Below are 17,413 nucleotides of genomic sequence, written 5' to 3'. Positions count from 1 at the left end.
TTATGCTGCCCATCACCCCCTCAACTGCCACCCACATGCCTACCCGATGCCCTCACTCTTCATATGTTGGCATGGGTTTGTCAGAGGTTTCTGCCACCTGTGCTTGCTGAGCTGTGAGGGCAGGAGCAATCAATGTGGGCATCCGTGGACACTGTGAACTTGCTGCTTCTGCTTTCTTTTATATAGTGCCTTTCACGTGACAATCAAGGACACAAACAAGACTGTGATGGTGGACATTATATAGCGCCTTTTAAAGTGCATGGCATCTGATGGCAATAAATCAAAGTTTATTTTATATAGCGCCTTTCACAGGAAGTGCCTTCATACAATAAAACAAAAGGCACACAAAAACCACAACGGTGCCCTTGAGAGGCCAAAAGAGCACACCGAGTGGGCATTGAGATGACCACAGCGGATAGCAGCACTGGACACTGGGTGGAGCGGCAGAGGGGCAGATTTTCTTTCCTTTGCTTTCACCATAACTTTAAAGGTGCCAACCCTCTGTGTGCCATGTGGCTCAAGCTGTCATCCACCTGATAATAAAGGTGCACTAGCGGGCAGAGGGGGTGACCAGAAGAAAGGCACTTCAAGGAGCAGCAGATGCCCACCGAAACTGCCACCTGGTCCTGTCCCAGTTATCCAAATGGGCCTCACTGCCAAGGAGAGCACAGGTGGAATGAGGTGGCATGGGCACTTAAAGAAGGACGAGTGGCAGCAGCAGGAGTGCAATGAGCAGTGACATGGAGTCCACGAGGCGATCCCAGATTGTCCATCACAGCACCCCCTACAGGCAGGACTCAAAAACGCTCAATTTCAAGCTGGTCCCTGCGTCCAGGTGACCAGTCACTCATTGCAGGTCATCGGAGGCCAAGCAGACCTTGGCAGAGAGAGTTCAACCTCCTGAAGGGGGCACTCTCTCAAGTACGGGGGGCAAAATGGCTGCTGCCACCTGCCCAGTCCAATGAACTCACTCATCCAGTGGTGCCTCTCTGTCTATTTGAATGAACCCGCCCATTCACGAAGTCCCACCCACTCAGCTCAGCAGGGCCTGCACAGACACACCCCTCCCACGCTATGACTCCGCCCACCCTACTGAAACAAACCCTCTGGCCAGTGGGCTTCCTTGAGGGGGTGTGGCCTAGCATGTTGAAAATTTGGCAAAGGACAACTCACCTGGGCAGGTCACATGGTCACACGGAGTGACCTCTGGTGGCCTCGTCTCACTCCGCTCCCAATCCCAGTCACTCGCTCTCACCTGGCCGTGTCCACACACCTGTCTTTTGACCGTTTGTCTCACTGCCACTAATTTGCATTGAACCTGTGCCACATCTTATACCTGCCTCACTGTGACTGGTTAGTGGGTCGGATTGTGGCCGGTCACTTACCACAGTCCACTTCATCCGAGCCATCGTCACAGTCCGCCTTGTAGTCACAGACGAGGTGGGAGTCAATGCACTGCTTGTTGGCACACATGAAATCGGTGAGCAGCAGGCACAAGCCGGGCACCTCATCACCTACAACAAGAGAATAAAAGCAAGCAGCGTCAGGAACAGAAATTCAAACGCAGCCATTGAGGTGGGGTGTCACACCCAGACAGCTGGGCAGAGGACTGAGGTGCCCACCGAGCTCGGGTGCAGAATTACGATAGGATAGGAAAGAGAAGAGCAGGTGACGTGAGCGCCACAAAGACTGAGGGTCATCAGGCGAGTAACCAGAAACTGAACTTCTGCCTGCTCGTCCAGGGCCACCGTTGGGCATTGGTGGTCTGATGGCACCTGTGATTGGCATGGCATGCCGGTCCAGGTGCACCCGTTTAGGGCAGAAAGGAAACTTTAGTGAGACTCTAAATAACAGGATATATTGTCCATCAGACAAATGACACGGGTGCAAGTCCCAGACAGGATGCCCACACCTCGCTCACATACACGGCCCCCCACTCATACACGTAGCTGGCTGGACCTGTGAGGCTGCAGCACCAACCACTGTGCCACCCAGTGGGCCACTGCTTGTTTTATGTCCATGCCAATACATCTTTATATGTAATTCACTCTGGTGCCAGGACACAGAGGGCAGGACTGGCACTGGGCACCCCATGCAGGTCCCTCCGTTCATACCAGTGTAGTGCGGTGGGCCACATGTAGCCGGGTGGGCCGTGTCACGTCGCCGTCCCCCACATTTGCAAACGTGGCCACGTCTGTGTTTCTGCCGCCGACTTCTCTCTGCTCCCTGAATGTCGTCACCTGCTCATCTCGTTGCCATTCGGCTCACATCAGCGAGGCCAGCAGATTTATTAGGCGCGGATTTGAACCTGCGCTGACGCAGCGCTCGCCCCCCGTGCCCACCCCGATGCGTTCCCACTGTAATTTAAAACCAGGGCCGTGTTGTTCCGGCGGCCCCGCTGCTCGACAAGCTGTTGAGGCGTCTGCCACGGCGGAAGGCGTCATAAATCAGGCAATTTCAGCGCAGGCTCCTCGGCGGGGTGAGGTGAGACCGCGCATACTGATACCCGGCTCTGCCATCCCTCGCCATCCATGAATACTTGATTCACGCGGAGCCAGGCAGACCGCCGCTAAGTGGATGGAGGCCCATCAGGGGGAGGCCATTTAGGCAGAGGGCACCATGCTGGGAGTTACAAGGCACCTGCTGTGCCGTCCACACTGAGATCTTGCCGACTACGCCGTGTTCTTCCTTGGCCTGATCGCACTCCTGCACTTTTCTTCCCACTCACCCAAACTAAGTGAGAGTCAGCATGAACAGGGCAACACTGGCACACATCCAGCCATTCACCTTCTGGACCCCAACCTTCCATTGTGGGCTTTAAAGGAGTTGGCAGCCAGCAAGCCTCACACCGTCAGGCAGACCCTTCAGCTGACCAGTGTAGAACTTGGACAGGTCTGGGACACTGGGCATGGCTGAGGTGCCCGGGTGAGCTATTGACATTAGGGGATTCTTTAAAGGGGGGCACAGCCATTCAGTGCCAGCGGTCCTCAGGGGAGAGTGCGGGGGGTCCTCTTCTGAAGATGGCCAGGAGCCTCACTTCACCCCTCCCCCCAGCACCACCACAGGGCAGTGCGCTGGTGACCAACAATTCATTTGAGGAACATACCAAGGACACTATCTCACCAGTCTGACCGTGCCAGTCTAAAATGTGCCCTCGTTTTCTCATACCTGATGTGCCAGGCAGTTCTCTACCAACTGGGACACTCAGATGGTCAAGCTGGTCAAACAGGCAGCAGCAACAATAGAGTGAGGATTTGAAACTCAGCAAGGCGTGCAAAGTGGCGCCCTACGGTGGTCACCCAACTGAGCACCCTGGCAATGACCACCTGCTGGGAACCTTTGAGCTCCTCCACATCACCAACTGAAGACGAGGACAGATTTGGGGCACTGAGATGAAAGTCGTATCTACACCAAGACAGGGGGCAGAACCGTGAACTTGTGGTCTATCAGGCTGGCAGGCTACTGCATACAGTGCCCTGATGTGTGGGGCACATGGGTGAGGCCGGCCCTGGAGTGCTGTGGGCAGTTGCCAAAGAGACAAAGTGGCACAGGAGAAAGTCCAGAGGAGAGCAGCCAGGCAGACAGAGACAAAGGGGGTTAGAAGGGAGTGAGTGACAGGAGGTGCCCGTCTCAGGAGCACTTGGCACCCACAATGTGAGCTCACAAGCTCCTCAGCCAAGTGGATTAATGAGACGCTGAGAGGCGCTGGCAGCCGTGGCAGGAAATCTATGAGGAGGTGTTGAAGACCCTCGCTGCTGGCCGCCTGACTAATTGGAGTGCGTCGCCGACGTGATAACAGCTTCTCGATGCGCATAACGGCGCCCAGATGGCGAGGTGTCGAAAGGCGCCTGACTGGAGTCTGCCAGAACCCTGCGTTGTGCCACGTGGGACAGCAACGCTGGGCACAAATGCACCCCCTGAAGGTCTGCATGCCCCTCATGTTGTCTGTATGATGGCCTGCAGCCTCTCAGACCACACAAAGTAAAGTGTCAGCAGGGCTGGTGGCTCAATGCCATGTAGCGCCCTTCACGCAGCCTCATCAGCCATCCTCTACCTCATCATTGTGGCCGGTGATGGTGAGAGCAGGCAAGGCGCTATATAAAGGCTGAACGTCTGCCTCTGTCCTCAGTTAAACTTGAAGTGGTGACGGCTGTACAAACTGAGTCTTCTGATTGGTGGAGCATCGCAGCCCTGCGGTTGGACTGTGCAGGTGAGAAAATGGATGGACAGCTGGACGGGAGTCTTAGTGAAGACGTCTGATGAGATGTCCAAAGGCTGACGAGCAAGAGAGCTTCATCAGATTTCATTCAAGGGCACTGCTCTCCGGCCAAAGACCCGGGCTCACTGGCGATGACTGTGAAAGGTGCTATATAAAGACAGGGGTGACAGAACAGGAACGAGCAGTGGTGGCACATCAGTCCCACCTCTGACATCCTGTGTGACCCTGAGAGACCTTCTGGAAATGCCAGTAAAGCCCACGAGGTCTGCGTTCATCCTAGTAAGGCGCTATACTGTATATGCCAGTCAGCTTTCTCACAGCTCTTCAACCAAACGGAGGCCCTGTCAGCTGACCAGGTGGCCCCCTATTGGCCAAAGTACAACACATCATCAGGTCACTTTACCTGCCTGTGCTGACGTCAGACCAGTATGGAGATGGTGGCACTGGGATTGTGTTGGCACCTCAGCCCTTCCTGCCAACATTTCATGTCCACCTTATTTGGTGGTATTCCCTTGGCTCCTCCCATCTGTGCCCGAGGCCCCACTCACTGGTCATTTCAGCCGCCAGTTTATCCCTAGCCCCTCCCACCCGTACCCAACCCAGATGGCATGGCCCTCATATGCCAAGGCCTGCCCATGAGTGTGCTTGACACCTCGAGTTTGTGTGACGCAGGCCGCTTCGATTTGCTGCTTCACATCAGACATCATGCCTAAGACTTGTGCCCAGTTGTGACTGCTCAGAGTTGGCACAGCATGTCATCACCAGTTGATGTGTATTTGGATGCCGTCTTCTGGGTGGGGGCATAATTCCACTCCTGCAGGTCTCGAGGAGGACCTTCTCCATCCTGGATGCTGCAAGTCCCGAGTCCCAAGTGAGCAGTTTACAAGTGACGGCCTCTGGGACCGGGACCTCCTTAATAGGCGAAGCATGGGACAATGACATGGTTTAGTCTGGACTGCCACATAGGACAGCAGCAGCACCTCCTGTGACAGTACTGCCCATGCCAGTGAACTTCATCAATGTGAGGTCCTTCAAAGGGGACAGTGTGCCCGCTTCTGACTGTACTTCTTACGTGATGTCCCCTCCTGCTGGCAGATGAAGAGCTGAAAGACAGATGGGCACATAGTGTGGAAGGCACACATGCAGGACTCCAGTGCCATCTTTGCTCTTCCATCTGCACCATTTGGTATGATGACTGTCCGGCGTGGGTGCCCAGCACAACCAGTTCAGCCAGTCTATAGTGAGTGCCCACTGCAGGCTTATCTTCTGTAGCAGGCGTCCACTGCGGTTTACTCCTAACGAGCCCCCCATCAGCCACTAAACGTCCAGGGCAGCGTCTCTGTCCTCAGTGTCCAGTGCAGTCCACCTACACGATGTCATCTGCTGCCTCTTTGCAATGGCACCTACATGGATGGTCTTCTTCTTTTGGTAGGCGAGGGTACTGGAGAGGCTGTTTGGTAAACATGACTTCTTGTCCCACCACTGACCCCCGTGTCACCACCCGTCACCCAGTCACTGTTCTCTAACTTCCTAAAGTTGTTCTTCTCTATGTCTGACTCTCTCAATGACTCTCAGATCCTGCCGACTACACTATTCGTCCTTCTCGCCTATTGGTCTTTGAATGTCCCCTTCTGGTGCCAGCAAGCCCTTCCTCTCGTGGTCTGTGAGGCCCCATCGATGACTACAGGTTCAAAATGTCAGCACACAAACAATGTGACCCTCATGTGGCTGCAGCCACCAGATCTACTGGAGAAAGCCAACAGACCCGACCCTGACCGCTGAGCCACCCCAGACTCCTTGGCCAGTGAGACATCACGGGTCACACCACCGGCAGATCACATGACCAGTAACAGTCGAGACACAAGATGGCGATGATGTCACAATGCAAATGAAAGAAGAGCCCAGATGAGTGACAAGCAACCCAGATGGCGACAGCTGCCACCACATGCCTGCCACTGTGGCCTCACTCTGGGCTGCCCACCGGCCTTCTTGGTCTCCCAAAGTCTCTCAACTGAGTTTGCTTTGACAGAGCAGTGGTCCAGGACAGTTCCTTACCTGACTTCCCTGTGCCGCTGCCAGCTACGGTTTCTGGTGCCAACTATCGGAGTATGAAGACTGCTGCCCATTAGCATCCTTTCTTATTGTAAGAACTCAGACCAGTGCCACCTTAGTGGTCACCGCCTGCCTCTCCTGTGTCACATGTGACCAGCTTTGGTCTTCATTCCACTCCGTGATCACCTATGCCTATCCCACTGAGTGGGTCACCCAAAGGGGACGTAGCCGAGAGAGGACCACCTGCAGCTCACCTGGTGCAGTGGCCAATAGTCACTTGGAGACTTGTCCCTTATTGTCCCTCTGTCAGACATTCAGCAGGAAAGTCTCCTCTAGAGGTGTCACTCAGCCCATCGCCTGCCAATCACGGGGTGGTCAGGGGTCTAGGGACAGAGGTGACACTCAGCTGTGCCATATGCACCAATCATCTGGCAGCTGGCACGGCCTCCCTGTCCAACTTGTGTGACTGTCTTATGGGCACCAAACCATCTGTTTTCATTCATCAGACTTACCAGGCTGGCAGCTTTCAAAGCGAATGTCATCGATTGCGGCCCCTCCACCGAAATCCTTGGACCGGACCCCTTCAAAGATTATCTCAAAGTCCCTCAGCCTCCTCAGCGGCACTTCGGCTTTCACCCAGGTGTCCCCTGGGCTCCCCGTCTTGTTCCATACCTCAGAGAGGCCGTGGTCAGTCTGGAAGGAGATGGCACAGTAAGCAAGGGGCATATCGACCAGCAGGAAAGGGACAAAGCGCCATTGGTGCTGCTCAGGCGTCCCAGCATGCAATAGTACTTTGAACTGAGTCAATGCCAGCCTGTTACTGTTTATAGTGCCTTTCATGACACCTCCACCCCCAACCTGCCCAATTCATTTAGACAGTATAAGTAGCAGCAGCCAGTGGGCAGGACAAATATGGAGGGCAGCGTGCCACCGGGATGAGCAATCAGACGTGTCACCCTTGAGGGCAGAACGGGTGGCAGACACACTTAGAGGAGCAACCGCTTCTGCCATCTTCTTTGAGGTCCTCTTTAGCTACTGGTAGCACACCCACCCTGTGGCCTACTTAACTTGGCCTATTTTTAGAGTGCCTTGCACAGCAGAGGGTGTGCCAGGGGGAGTGCCAGTCACTAGTTATTTATTCATTTTAACCTTTTTTTCTGACCTGTAAGTGATATAGCGCCTTGCCTTTGGGTGTTGCAGTGCGCTATAAAATGCTGCGCCTGCTCTTCTTCACCTGCTGTTTGTGTTGCCCATGTGGCACGCGATGTCACAAAATGCAACTATGTGTATATAGCTCCTTTCACCCTGAAGAAACCCAAGATGACGAGGCTGGATGAGACACACTGCCCAGAACTGGTGAAAGGCGCTATAAACATTAACAACCACCACCGTGCCAGCTCATGTGCTAAACAGCAGCTGGAGGTCATGCGCGTGACTGAAAGGCGCTATAAACAGTGACAGCTATCAATGCCCATCAGTCACATCACCTGCCAGGGTTTACAAAGACTGGCAGGACTGTACAGAGGAAGTGGTGTCCGTGATGAGAAGGTGCTATAAATGATAACTGGCATCAAAACCCAGTGCCAGTCACATTGTGGGGCCTTGAGATGTTGGTCAGTGTGGTAAGGCGCTATATAACATATCAATATCACTAACAATAAGGCCACAGATTCTGTCCCGTCACCCTGATCTCCGAGGGTCCACTCCGTCCGTAACTGAAATGGAATTCAATTTAAAAGCCCAATGGACCACACAAGGTCAAGCACTTCGCCAGCTGTGAAGACAATGCCATGGTAGCCTGGCACGTGACTCACGGGTCAGCTCACAGTCTGTAATAAATGGCGCCCCCTGCAGGGGATTTTTTCCTTAAACATTTGAGGTGGCTTCACATCAGACGGAGCTGCTTATCAGACGCTGTGCCATCTACAGCCGTCATGCCATCCTCCCTTCCATCCCACTCATTAGTGCCCTGGGTCATCCAGAGCCTAAACCTCACCGGGCAATGTTAGGAGCAGGGCAGGAGCTCAGCCTGGACAGGACAGAAGCAGGGCAGGTGCCCAATGAATGGGATGTGGGAGAACATGACCTGAACGTGTCTGCCACTAACCACTGAGGCGCCATGCCACCCCACCCCAGTTCACGTGATGCAGTCTTGTTGCCACATCTCAAAGGCTGCACTTCAGATTAATCTCAGACTCTCAGCTGTGGCCCTGCATGTCTCAGTGCTGCCAGGATAGGCCCTGGCACCCTGAACTTCACTAAGAGGCTTTGGAAATGGATGACCTTGAGGGTGCAAAGGGTTAACACTCCTTCCTCCTCACAGTCCAGCTTTCCACTTCTTTTGTTGCTTTGCTGCACGACCACCGGGTGGCGCTCCAGACACTTACATAGGGTAAGCCACGCCCCATCAGCTGACTTCTCAAAACAAAACAAAAAAGACAAAAAAATAAGAAAGAAAAAGAACACGTTTAGCAGACTGCGGGCCTCGTGGCACTGAGACTCGGGCAGCAACTGGCACACCATGGCAGAATCGAGACAGAAGACGGGCAAGCAGCTCGGGGGGGCAAGAGCAAAGAGACAGAGAGACCTGCCCACCGTAAACTCAAGTGGCTCCTCCTCTTCGGGAAAGGCAAATGAAATGGACATGGGTCCTGGCACAGGGGGACCACAAGGGGGCGACATAGGTGCAAGGGCACAAACCTAGCTTTATATGGCGCCGTCTTCACTTCAGGGTACTCCTGTTGAGTGCCCCTTTCATTTCTGTCTCTTTACAATTTATCTGCAACACAACACCTTTCACATTTCTATTATATAGTGCCATGCACATCTGTATTCTGTGCCCCTGCTGTGTCCGTCTACTGATCTGCAATATCACTTTTATCTGACCTTCTGTCATGTCACACACAAACTCCGCCCACATTATCAGCAGAGCAAATGCAGAGTGGCTCACTGAAGGCCATCGGTCACCAGTGCTGATGGTCACCTAAACATCCATCCTGGTCACCACTGGTAGATGAGCAGGAGACACCGACTTGCACTGACCTTGATGGCACGAGACACAAGTGTCACATCTGGATTTTGTAGTGGAGCTCACAGTGAAAGACACTCTATGGATTACCAGTGGAGCTTGGCACCGGCTTATTGTCAAAGGTGCTACAGACATGACAAAGGAGAAGGGGGTCCGCCACCTACAGAACACACCTTCACATAAAGCCGGATGATGCCGGTGGCCTTAGGTGACATGAAATACCAGAAGGTCAGCCTGCAGGTGCCACTCGACTCCGTCCACCTGGAGCTCTTCATGTGGGCCTTGTCACCACGGAGACCAGCTGGGGTGGCCTCAAGGTAGGCGAAGTGTCCTATAGGGTGACAAAGTCAAAAAAATCTTTCTATAGCGCCTTTCACTGAGTGCTTTTGTTCTTTTATTCATTTCCTAAAAACTAAATGAAGACCCCGAGGTCAGCTGCGGACCACCTGCTCCATGTCCTCATCATGGAACTCATGTGCTTTATTATTAATAGGCATTTTATAGTGCCTTTCATCTATCTATCTATCTATCTATCTATCTATCTATCTATCTATCTATCTATCTATCTATCTATCTATCTATCTATCTATTATATAGTGCCTTTCATATCTATCTATCTATCTATCTATCTATCTATCTATCTATCTATCTATCTATCTATCTATCTATCTATCTATCTATCTATCTATCTATCTATCCTGCCAACTACGCTATCTATCTATCTATCTATCTATCTATCTATCTATCTATCTATCTATCTATCTATCTATCCATTTTCCAACCCGCTGAATCCGAACACAGGGTCACGGGGGTCTGCTGGAGCCAATCCCAGCCAACACAGGGCACAAGGCAGGGAACCAATCCTGGGCAGGGTGCCAACCCACCGCAGATCTATCTATCTATCTATCTATCTATCTATCTATCTATCTATCTATCTATCTATCTATCTATCTATCTATCTATCATATAATGCCTTTCTTATCAATCTACTTATTTATCTTCCACATGGTACCTTTCTTTTCTCACAGTCCGCCACTACTGTGCCAAGTGGCACTGGGCAGATGTTTGAACCCAAAGCCTGGGCCTGTGCTGTGCACCACATTCGCCATTAAGGGGTTTCACTTGGCTGGTCCCACTAGGGGCTTGTGCTCCATGAAAGGCACTATATAAACTCAGGGCAGGCAGCAGACTGGTGGTCTGGCGTTTCCAGCAGACAAGCTGGCATTGGAGTGGTGCCTGTGGGTTTCTGACAGCTGCTTGTAAATGGCAGTGGCTGGCACTGGACACAAACAACAGGCACGGACCACTCAGGCACCATTAAGCCCTTCATCTCAATTGTGGTCTGATGCCCTCACCGCCATGTACGCTGGTGGCAGACTGCAGGTGCCCACCCAGACAGCATGCTTGCCTTTCACTCCCCGATGAAGCAGCCCAGTCACACCAGGAGTTGCTTGACATGAAGTACCGTTTTGGGTCCCCAGTGTGTGGTCCACAGGGGGTCGAAGGCTCTGCAGTGACCCCAGTCCGATGACCCAGTCAAAGTTGTCGGCCAGCGAGTTCTTCCAGCCACATCGGCCGTGTTCAAAGTCACAAGAGGTGCCACATTCCTCCTCGTCGGTGCCATCTACGCAGTCATCCACAAAGTTGCACCGCTGCCTGGGGGTGTAGCACCCCCCACCGTGGCACTGCAGGTATCCAGATGGGCAAAGTCCTGACAACATAAAAAGGAGCGATTAGCGGTTGGGTCAGCCATCTGATGTGCTTGCCAGACCGTGTGGTGGGCATCAAATGCTGCCCATCAATCACTGAGCCAAAGCCTTAGAATATCAAGAAGAACCAACTAAGAAATGACTGAACATGGCAGTGCACCCACCTGGCAGCATGCAGGACCCTCCCAATGTTATAAAATACAACGAGTACAACATACCGGCCAATCACAAGAAATATCTGCCACCTCTGACCATGCCCTTGGTTACCCCCACTCCCTTGTGTGCCCGCTGTGTGCCACTCCACTTGGTGTCAGTGTCTGCTTGTGGTTTCTGACAGATGTTCATCTTTAGTTACTTTTGTCACAAGATGGGGACAGTGTCCTGTCCTGTCCTGTTTATCTGTTGTTGGGCTTTGCTCTTTTGGCATTAAATTCATCATTTGCTGTTGGCAATGATGCCCTTTGCCAGGCACATGGCACTCCAACATCTTAGGTTTGCTCTTATGATAGATGGTGTGCCAGCCTGGGAGGGATTTACAGGCTTATGGGGTCTTCATTTGACTCAACAAGGAGAAGCCTGATGTCCTGCAAGAAACCACCGCTCCACCAGCCCCAAGGGCACCCTGGCATCAAACTGAGCCAATTCTGGCCTTCTGTTTATGGACTGGCACCCGGTGAAAAGCACAGGAGAGGATGGATGGTGGGCACCTATGGGGCAGCAAGTGCAGTGTGGAGAGCCAATTAGCTCAACACTAGGGGGCGAGCTTCAGGTGTGAAGGCCCAGGACTTTGTGCCCATCTCCTTAGATAATTGAAATGTCACATGATGTCAGCGGGCGCGGCGGAAAGCAGCAGAAGAAGCCGACGTTGAGGGTTTGGGGGTCGTCTGCCTTCTTTATCACCTCGGTGGTGACGGCCAGAGGGGCTGAGGAGGGCACCCTGATGGCAGTGCCACGTGGTGTGCCATGCTGTCGAGTTTTATTAGGAGATTCGCCTCACCCCTCACCTGCCATTTTCATTTTTTTTTTATTTGTTGATTTTTCTAAAAGACTGAGCCCCCCCCAAAGGGGGTGGAGCCTCTGATTGTCCCACCCATCAGCCTCTGCCATCGCTCCCCATCCATTGCCTCCAAGTGCTGCCCATCGCACCTCCACTTGTTGACAATCCCTCCCCTGTCCTGTCACTTATGTTGTCCCCGAGGTCCCATTTAAGGGGTCCTCACTGACCCACTGACTGAGTGACACAGCACTGAGCTCTCTGTGTGTCCCCGAGGATTGGCACTCAGCTTTTATGAGTCTCTTTGGGGGGCAGACTTTTGAGCTTTGCTTGGCATTTGAAATGGCGGCCCCCTTATGTAAAAGTGGGTGTCGGCCTTTATAGCGCCTGACAGGTGACTCGTCACAGCGTCGATGGCCTCTGGTGCAGCAGTGGCCTTCACTCTTTGGCTTCCTCAGCAACATCGGGACTGGAAAAGAATGGGAAAAGTTTGTCAGAGCCGGGAAACGTGCAGAAGACGCCGGCTGTGGCTGCCAACTTCACAGTTCAATTACAGCGGCTCGAGAAAACTTGAAACAATCTGACAGAATAAATGTGGAGGGGGGCCGGGGGGCCGGGGGGGCACGGAAAAGCCAGACCACAAAGCACTTGGAAACGACTTGCGGCACCAGCACTAAACCCTGCACTTGTGTTCTCGATTAAAAAGTGGCCGGCACCCAACGAGAGTGCACGGAGCGTTCAGCTGCCACGGGGTGAAAGGCGCTAGATAATACTCTAAAACTGGGGGGGGGGGTCACCTCCCTGCATTCCCCTGGGCTGATAGCCCCCCCAGGCAGGCCGATTCACTTTAAAGTCACCAGATTTATCCTGAGCCCAGTGCCAGCTTTGTATAGGCACCTAGATCAGAGCACCTTATGCCCCTCTATGTAGCTGGCAGGCATCCCAAAGGAAGTCCAGGTGGTCTTTATAACAGGGGGCGCAGTCTGTCCTAAGTCTGTGATGTGCCACCCACTGCTCTACAGTCTCTCCTCATTCCCGGGCACTGCCACTCAGTGCCTTCTGTGTATTCAGAGGAGGATTCAATCGGTGCCCAACAACACTCCGATCTCCTTGGGTCCCTCTGCCCTGCCATTGCCTGATAAGTTCTCAGCTGGGTATGGGGGTACAGGGTGGCATCCTCAGCAGCAATAGAACAGTGGCAGGGTCTGGGAGGCCTGGAGTTGTGGATGGCCCCTCGGCCCCGTCCAGACCACCAGTCTGACTGCCCACCTGCTTGTTGCACTGCGTTTATTTAGCGCCTTTCGCTGTCAGGCTCACATTCATGTAACTCATATAGCGCCCCACCCCAAGGCCTCCTAACAAAGGACCCACCTTATTGCAGGCCCACTCAAGTTACCATTGAAACCAGTAAGCCACTGGGAGGCTAACACACCACAGACAGGACCCTCCTTGTAATCCATCCCAATATAGCGCCTTTCATAAAGGCCCAAGGACCAGACACAAAGTAAAGAAGACGTGACGTGACCTGAGCAGGAGATGCCAGGCTTTCAGCAGTCGTGTTCTGCCTGTGCCCCCCCACCCTCTCTCATGCCATCAGACTGCACTGTAAGGCTGCTTGAGGGCAGGTGTGACTGTCCTGCTATATTAAAAGTAATAGGCAGGCTGGCACAATTCTGCTTGGTGACAATGACATGAGCCCTTTTAGTGAGGGTTTGTCACCTCAATTGCACACTCAGGAAACAAGTGACAAGTTGATGACACCCCAGCGAGGGTCTCACTTCTTCAAACACTGACCTGGATGCCTTCTTTATAGTGCCTTTCACAACAGACAGAGGGGAGCGTGAGGAGCAGAGCATTCAAGGGGGGGCTTCACAGCCAGAACTACGGGGGGCGCCACATGAGAGCCCAGCTGGTGGTCCGGGGTGACCTCTGGAGTGTCTCAGGCGCCTGCGGGTTAAACAGACATGACGGCGACACTTGGGGTTCAGGATCACAGCGGCCCTCCCCATTCCAAGAACGGCTCCCTGTTTTTTCCCCCCATGTGGTGTCACTGTATGTTTTGCCAATGTGATTCAGTGTGTCTGGTGGTCCGTCTGATCTTTGGTGTTAAAAAAAAACACAGTGCCCCCCAGTAGTCCAAACTGTTTCTTATATAGCGCCTTGCATGTGCAGCATTTCTGCTCTGTGCTCTACTAGCATGCCCACCGTGCTGCCCACCAATGGGCTTCACAAACTGGTGGAGCTCTGGCTGTGAAGCAGGGGGCGGCAGACTTTGAGTGTCACCCTACCCTGTGATCGTCCCCTCCCTCCTCAGGCCCGAAAGACAAAAAGATTTCTCGTCACCTCCAACATCTGGGGGGCAACTCAGAAGGCAGGAGCGGGCATCCAGTGAGACAAAGCAGGAAACCCACAATAGACGAGGAGACCCTTCACAAATCCTGATGTGCCCATGGAGTGACATCAGAGGTGACCATGACCTTTTGCAGGTTGTCATTGTGAATGGTGGTGATGATGGCATCCATTCTTCAACCCGCCATATCCTAACTACAGGGTCACGGGGGTCTGCTGCAGCCAATCCCAGCCAGCACAGGGTGTAAGGCAGGAAAGAAACCCCGGGCAAGGTGCCAGCCCACCACAGGGCACACGCACACACCCACCCACACACCAAGGACAATTTAGGATCGCCAGTGCACCTCATCTGCATGTCTTTGGACTGTGGGAGGAAACACGGGGAGACACGGGGAGAACACGCAAACTCCACGCTGGGAGGACTGGGAAGTGAACCCAGATGGGTCTCCTAACTGCGAGGCAGCAGCGCCACCACTGCGGGTGATGATGGCATTCAGAGTGTAATCCGTCACAAAGCTGCTAATGCCCAGACTGCCTACCACGATGCCCACAAAGACCCTGTGAGTCACTAGAAAGTGGTCTCCTCCTGCCCCTAATGACAGCAGACGATACCACGTGGTGTGAACTGGCAGGCCACCCTCAGCCTCTCCAGTTACCCGACACCCGGTGATGGCTGGGGGGCACACAGACCGCCGCCTGCCACTTATGCACTTAATATCTGCGGCTCCGTGCGTCTGCTGCACTGGCGGTTTGTGTGCCAAGACAAGAAGCGTCGGGGTCCGCCAGCGGCCAGCAGGTTTGGAGCTGCAAAGAAGCTGCTGAGCGGCGCAGCCACACAAAGACAGGAGGGCGAGGGGCTCACGAGGACGGTGGTGCCCAGCGGGGGACGGGCATGTGAGCGGCACATCACAGTGGTCCAGTAGGCAGTCAAAGCTGAATTGAAGCTGCCACTCTTCAGGTGCCCTTGAGCCCAAGCTTCTCTGGTGTGAAGTGCCAACAAACCGTCAGCCACTCCTTAATTCCGAGGTGGGCATCATGGTGGTGACTGCAGGGCCACAAAATGCGCTGGAGGTCACGTCTGACTCAGCTCACAGGTCAACATGGAGACTTCTTAGGAATGGCCGTTAGTGACAGGGTTACTGAGTGGGGAGCTCAGCTGACCTCATAAAGAACTCCGGACCACCGGTGCTTTTCTCTGAACTTGTTTGTTCCCCAGCTGTCACCTGCCCAGAGCCTCTGATAGCCATCTAGATAAGGATGCGAGTGTGAGTGGGCGCTGTGATGCCCTGCCACCCTGCCCAAGGTGACCAAAGCCCCCCTGATCCAGAACTGAATGAGGGGTCTAGGAATGGCTGGAGATGACAGAAAGTGGTGGGCAGGCTGTGGGGGTGCTGGCCTCTCATTGGCTCACGTCACGCTGGGTGTGTACCTGTGGAGTGGAAAGGCGCTATATCAGGATTTTCAGGTTTCAGGCGGGCAAGTCAAGTGACGAGGATATCATGGTGCATCGATACAGACAGGAGGCGCTATAAAACACAAGCCGACACCTCACCCCACCTGTGTCACCAGTAGAAGGACTGGAGGTAGCAATGCCATCGTTGTCCAGGAGGGGGTGCCATGAGTATGGACCTGGGCCAGCAAACAGCCTAACATTGCTCATAATGTCCACCAGAGGGCAGCATCTGTCAAGGGATCAGGGAGGGAATGGAAAGTCATAGGTTGTCATGGCAACGTCTGGACAGCCTCTGAGGGTCCTTGAAGCTCGAAGGTGACAGTGGGACAACAGAGGAAAACAAGGGAGCAAATCAGGCCAGAGGTGACCCTAAAAGTAAATCAAAGTTGCCGGGACCACCAGACAAGACAGAGCTGCAATCAGCACCATAGTAAGGCATCAAGGAGATCTGAAAGGCGCTATAGAAAGAGGCGCTTTGATGAATATGGCGCCCGTCAGATCAGACCCTGCCACTTCATATAGCGCCCTACCTGGCACTGCTTTGTGTCTGCACGTTGTGGGCTTTGATTGATTGATTGATCAGCAGTTTGCTCAACTCCCACTGAACAGCTGAATGAGTGATTGGCATTGAATTGATCATGTGATTTGGTCACCAGCCGTCTGTCCAGGTGTCCGAAATTCCATGGCTGATGGAGGTGCTGCCTTTGAAAGGCGCTATATAAAGTAACGATTGGTCTGGATGGACTGGATAGAGAAGCCCACCTCTGGTCACTTAGAATGTGACAGCCCTGAGGGCCAGCTTAGTGCCCAACACTGCTGCTGCCAGTCCAGTGCCCACCAGGCTGGGACATATCATGGCTGGTTATCGCCCACTCCCCTAACTATGAAGCGGCTACATGAAAGGCGCTATATGAAGTCACAGAGCGGTGCATTCAGCCCCATATGAGGTCCCATCAGCCTCACGATGCCACCTAAAAGGTTGTGAATGTGTTAAGAAAGGCACTATATACAAGTAAGTTTGTGTGGTAAGCGGGCACTGCCATGACATGAGTGTGTCCAGGAAGGGTCACCCCCAGCTCTATGGCACTCAAGCATTCCAAAGTTTAGAAATGAGAAATGGAGATGCTTGCAGTTGGCACCATCAGCAGCTCCCTTACCGTGTGGTGGGCTTGACGTCGGTGGTGCGGGTGAGCTGGCGGATGCCGCCGGCAGGCACTCTCCCGTGAAGGTGATGTCGTCTAAAGAGATGTCCCCTTTGCCACCTTTGCCCACTTGGCCCTCGATCAGCACCATGAAGTCCTCGTCAGCGTGCAGGGCCAGCTGCCTCCTCTGCCAGTAGTTGCCCTGGTCTCCTGTCAGGTTCAGAAGTTGGCGCTGTTGATTGGAAACGGTCACTTGGTACACCAGGAGACTGCCCATGCTTCGTCCAGCCATGTGGACATAGAAAATGAGCTGCAAGCAAAAGAAAGAAAAGGGGTCAGGGGGCAGAGGGCACCAGGAGTCACCCAGAGGGTACAAAGCCCAAGTGGAAGGGAATGAGAGAAGGCAACCAGCTGGAAGACCGTGGTGAAGAGGAAGAGGAGGAGGGAAGCCCAACATTTAGCCATTT

At 53.5% G+C, this 17,413-nt stretch overlaps 1 protein-coding gene across 3 annotated transcripts in view; it reads right to left on the bottom strand.

The window, feature by feature from the left end:
* malrd1 (MAM and LDL receptor class A domain containing 1) overlaps window positions 1-17,413 on the bottom strand; it is a 57,678-nt gene that overhangs the window by 10,844 nt on the left and 29,421 nt on the right. For all 3 annotated transcript variants that reach the window (XM_051929227.1, XM_028804410.2, XM_051929228.1), the window contains 5 exons: window positions 16,962-17,256; window positions 10,765-11,010; window positions 9,473-9,630; window positions 6,784-6,964; window positions 1,386-1,514 (listed from right to left, as the gene is read on the bottom strand). In XM_051929227.1, coding sequence (XP_051785187.1) covers window positions 1,386-1,514; window positions 6,784-6,964; window positions 9,473-9,630; window positions 10,765-11,010; window positions 16,962-17,256 — 1,009 coding nt within the window. The remainder of the gene's footprint in view (window positions 1-1,385; window positions 1,515-6,783; window positions 6,965-9,472; window positions 9,631-10,764; window positions 11,011-16,961; window positions 17,257-17,413) is intronic.

Source organism: Erpetoichthys calabaricus, chromosome 6 (assembly GCF_900747795.2).
Source record: "Erpetoichthys calabaricus chromosome 6, fErpCal1.3, whole genome shotgun sequence".
NCBI lineage: Eukaryota > Metazoa > Chordata > Cladistia > Polypteriformes > Polypteridae > Erpetoichthys > Erpetoichthys calabaricus.
This window is presented reverse-complemented; position numbering and strand designations above follow the sequence as displayed.